This window comes from Galendromus occidentalis, unplaced genomic scaffold (assembly GCF_000255335.2).
Source record: "Galendromus occidentalis unplaced genomic scaffold, Mocc_1.1 scf7180000075909, whole genome shotgun sequence".
Classification (NCBI taxonomy): Eukaryota; Metazoa; Arthropoda; class Arachnida; order Mesostigmata; family Phytoseiidae; genus Galendromus; species Galendromus occidentalis.
In genome coordinates, this window is record NW_003803899.1 from 1 (window position 1) to 5,187 (window position 5,187).

Sequence of the window (5,187 nt, forward strand, 5' to 3'; positions counted from 1 at the left end):
CTAACCTATCAATTGAAAGAATACGCCGCGGATTCTCGACCAGTCACCAGCGAGTCGTGGACGTACTGACATGACATTTATTGTAGAGTGTCGCATTGGATGGACATAGCATTAGTCGGATATTGAAGCGCGCTATCGCGCTGACTATTAGTTCTCACTATCGATTCCGTTGGGTTCAGACACCTAACAACTCTCCCTCCCTATAGGTTTTCCATTATACACACAATACGGGACATCGACGTCATTTCAATGTTGAAATCTAGCCGGCGGAGCGCCTCTGGTGCTCCGCTGGGATCTACGCACTTCCACTGGCGCAGTGGGTACTTTATCAGGGGAAACGGCAATATTCTCGGCATCGGTATAATCGTCTGAAGTATCGGAGTCGGTTGTTGGACCATCTGTGACGCAGTGCTCTCGAATAGTCGGGCTTCCTTCGCTGGTCCCAATCGATTTAGATCGTTCTGGTTGCTCTCCTAGTGGAGCTGTCGAACTCGGTCGTTGACTATCCTGCTGTTCGGGAACTGAAAGCACTGCGGCGAGAATTGAGCTTTGCTCTGCAGTTACCGGTTGGTCATGATCGGATCTGGGGCGGATCTGCTCAAAATGACGATTCCATATACCATGGGGAACCCTCACCCGACATATCCTTGTCCCATGATTCTTCACGACCTTGCCCGCGATCCATTTCGGCTTCCGAGATCTATAGTCGCGGACGATGACCGGATCACCAACCCTGAACTTCGCCTTCTCGTCGGCCCTGTCGGAAATTCGGGGAACCTCCTGTAACAAGTCCAATCTGGAGCGCAACTCCCTTCCGATCATGCGCGATGAAGGGCTCTCTCCGGTGGAGCTGGACACCATCCTTTGTCGAAACAAAAACCGACACAAATTAGTATGGATATCTCCTCCCTCCGTCGAGAGTTTCTTCAAGGCGTTTTTTAAGGTTGCGACGAATCGTTCTGCTTGTCCATTCGAAGCAGGATGATAAGCAGGTGAATGCATGAGTCGAATTCCGTTATTTTCACAGAAGTTCCTCATGAGATCGGAGGCAAATGTTGGGTCGTTGTCGGTTACCATTACTTTAGGTAAGCCGAACCGGGAAACCGTCTCGCGAATGTGCCTCAACGTTTCTTTACTCGTTTTCCCTTGCGTAATGAACGCTTCGAGCCACTTGCTGTAAGCGTCTACGATGAGCAGGACGTATTTTCCGTCGATTGGTCCCGCGTAATCCAAATGTATGCGCTCGAAAGGGGTTTGGCATGGGTGCCATGCATGTAAAATCTCCTTAGGTGGATTCCTAGCGTGTTCAAGGCATGCATTACAAGACAGAACGACGTTCTTGATATCTTTATCGATGTCCGGCCACCAAACATATCGTCGTGCGAGCTCCTTCATCTTACGTTCGCCGTAGTGTCCTTCGTGTAGCTCAACGAGGATGTTTTTTCGGCAAGTTTTCGGGACTACCACCCGATGACCTCGGAGGATGATTGCGTCCTCATATAGCGAAAACTCGCAAGAGTCGATTCCAAAATATCGGGGCGACATGTAACTATTCACCTGCCGCCTTAGATCACTGAAGAGCGGACGAAGTTCTTTGCATCTTCCGCTCTCCTTTGCAATCGCCTTGAAATTCAAGGGAACCTCTTGAAGTTGATTCACTAGAAAACTTTCGATGCCGTCCTCTGTGTGAAAGTCTTTGCTGTTCGCCGGTAGTCTTGATAATGCATCAGCATTTTGATGCTTGTCGGTGCGGCGGTAGATTATGTCGAACGTAAAGCCCATCAAGTAGATCGCATAATGCTGCATCCGAGTTGCCGAAAGCGGTGGAAGCGATCTTTGGGGTGAGAAAATCTGCACCAGAGGTCGAGAGTCGGATATGAGAGTGAATTTTCGACCGAAGACATAGTAGAAGAATTTCTCGACTCCCGTTCTGATTCCCAATGCTTCCTTGTCGATTTGGGAGTACTTCCTTTCCGTGTCGGTCAATGCTCTTGAGTAGTATGCAATGGGCCGTTCCGACCCGTCAGGGAATCGATGCGACAAAACAGCTGATATCCCAGTCGGAGATGCGTCCGTTGCCAGGAGCACGGGCTTCTTCGGATCGAAAGGAACGATAACCCTGTCCGAACATAACTCTCGCTTCACGGCTGCGAAGGACTCGGACATTTCCTTCGACCAAATGAAGCTGGCATCGGCTTTCAGCAGTCGATACATGGGGTTTGCCAAGTCTGCAAGTCGAGGTGCGAAACCGGCGTAGAACTGAATAAGTCCCAGGAAGGCCTTCAACTCACCGACTGTTTTCGGCGAAGGGGCTTCTTTTATTGCTTGAACTTTGTCATCGCATTTGTGGATTTGCTGATGCTTCAGGACGAACCCACAATAGGTTACCGATTCCTGGAAGAACTGGCATTTCTCGACGTTCAGACGTATGTCCTGATCGTTCAGTCGAGAAAGAACCTCTTCCAAACGTTCGAGATGCTCCTGATCTGTCTTGCCTGTGACGATGATGTCGTCCATCACGCACTCAACTCCATTTATGCCTGCGAGTACCCCTTCGATGAACCTTTGCCAGATGGCCGGCGCGCTACAGAGTCCATTGGACATTCGGTTAAATTGATATAGTCCTCGATGAGTATTCACTACGAGATACTTGCGATCCGATTCTCTTACTGGCATGTGGAGGAAGGCGGACAGGATGTCGAGCTTCGAAAACTTCACTCCGTTACCGATGTTATCCAAGGCATGACGGATATTCTTGAGAGGATGTTCGTCGGTCTTGATGAAACGATTAATGCCGCTCTTGAAATCCCCACACAATCGGACTTTCTTTCCTTTCGCGCGAGGTACGACGACAAGCGGATGCGCCCACTCGCTTGCATTTAGCTTCTCGATGACTCCATTCTCTTCCAGGAACTCGAGCTCTTTCTCGGTCATATCGGTAATTGCGTGAGCGATTGGGCGTGCACGTACGAAGATCGGCTTCGGGTTATCTGACATTAATTCAAGTTTCGCCTCGGTGCTCGGTATGCATCCGAGGCCCGGCTTCGTTAGATTCTTGTACTTCTGCAGCAAATTTTTCGCTGCATTCTCCATATTCTGTTCCTTGATATGATGCACTTTCTTACTTGCCATATGGTGCGAAGGCGAACCCGAACTCTCTGAGCCGCTGAGATTCCACCCATTCGAGTTGAATAGCTCGTGCCACCGCACAGGAAGAGCTGCCAGCCATTCGCGTCCAACGAGCGACGGAAAATGCTGACGATCTATTACATAGAGACGAAGCTTCTTCCCTACGTTCTGGTACTTCACATCGAGCTCTGCGTAACCGATGGGCTCGATAGAATCACCGTCAGCAGGTCGGAGGCGGACATCGTTCGGGAGAAGTCGACTGTTCTTGAAGAGTTTGTTGAAATTATTCAGCGATATCGTAGACAGAGCGGTGCCGGTGTCGACTTCCATGGTAACCGGGTATCCCTCGATCTGCAACGTGATGTTCACTGGCGCTCTACCCGAACGAGAGTCGATCGCATGGAACGTTTCCTCTCTTAAGAAATTGATTTTCTTCGGCGTGCCCCTACAGGCGACTCGCAAATGGCCTATCTTGTTGCAGAGCGAGCACCGCGAGTTCCTATGATGGCACTCGGGAGCGAGATGGGATGAGTTCCCACACCTGTAGCACGTTGGCTTCTTGGCTTCCGGAGCTCTGAAGTGCTGTTTTCCATTCAGGTTCCCATGAAAGGGTTTCCGTCTTTGAAAACTTCTCACGGATTGGTTGCTCACTTTATGAATATTCGACGATGATATCGGCTCTTGACGAATCGAATATAAGATTTGGGCTTCAACTGCGACCTCAGTCAAATTCCGGAGGGTTGCACATTTCACTAGAACAGCCTCGCGCAGTTTCTTGTCACTCATGCCATTTAGAAACTGTTCGATGAGGTTAAGCTGCAGCGTCTCTGCGGTCCACTCACAGTCAGTTGCGGCGCGTCGAAGCCTACGCTCGAAGTCATTCAATGAATCAGCAGTCTGCTGCACGATTTCACGAAACTTGAACCGAGCCGTCCAGACATTCTGAGCGGGTCTCGTATGCTGTCTTCAGCGTCTTCACTATTTCCTCATATGAGAGATCATTCGGCGATTTATCCGGACAGATCTTCTCCTCGAGCAGCGTGTAGGCCGCGCCACCGCAAAACGAAAGAATCGCGTTCCTCTTGACCCTGTTTTCCGTCACTTTCTGCATTTCGAAGTAGTTTTCGAGTCTTTTCGTCCAAGCTGTCCATTTTTGAGCTTCTGGGTCGAACTTCTCGAACATGGGCAGGCGCTGAGGCATGGTTGCATCGGCCGCGTTGGGCTCCGAGCTTCCGTTGTTGGGCATTTTCTTGTTTCCTCGCTTTGTGCTGGGCAGCAGGATCTGCTCTCCAGGTACTCTGTGGTCGTCCGCAGTGGGTTTCGAAATCCTCGTCGCCACTTTGTTAGGTTCTTGGCCTAACCTATCAATTGAAAGAATACGCCGCGGATTCTCGACCAGTCACCAGCGAGTCGTGGACGTACTGACATGACATTTATTGTAGAGTGTCGCATTGGATGGACATAGCATTAGTCGGATATTGAAGCGCGCTATCGCGCTGACTATTAGTTCTCACTATCGATTCCGTTGGGTTCAGACACCTAACAGTCCAATGAAGAAACTTCTCGGGAAGCTCTACTTCTGGCCAACGATCGTTTCGGACATCAACTCCTGGTGTGATACATGTATTGCGTGCCAGGCTTCAAAGATCACCAGACATACAAAAACCGCCCCCCAGATCATTCCAATGCCGAAAACCCGATTCTCTCACGTGCACATTGACCTCGTAGGTCCCCTCTCTACCTCAAACGGGAACAGGTACATCCTCAGGATGGTCGACAGATTTACCCGTTGGCCAGAAGCATGTCCACTACCCAATATTGAAACCACCACGGTTGCAACTGCTTTCATCTCCTCATGGATCTCTCGTTTCGGAGTTCCGGATACGATCACCACAGACCAAGGAAGACAATTCGAGAGTCGCCTTTTCAAGAACCTCGCCGATCTTCTAGGCTGTAATCGAATCTGGACTTCAGCGTACAACCCCCGGGCGAACGGGTCCGTCGAGAGATTTCATCGACAACTGAAGGACGCATTACGCTGTCACTTTGCAGAGACGA

General features: G+C 50.1%; 1 protein-coding gene across 1 annotated transcript; it reads right to left on the bottom strand.

Annotated features, from left to right (window-relative positions):
• Nucleotides 1-636: 636 nt before the first annotated feature.
• LOC100904884 (uncharacterized protein K02A2.6-like) lies at nucleotides 637-3,915 on the bottom strand (the record flags this gene model as incomplete). Its single annotated transcript, XM_029113019.1, has 1 exon — nucleotides 637-3,915. A coding segment is annotated over exon 1 (3,279 nt), but the record flags the coding sequence as incomplete, so codon positions are not given.
• Nucleotides 3,916-5,187: the final 1,272 nt, after the last annotated feature.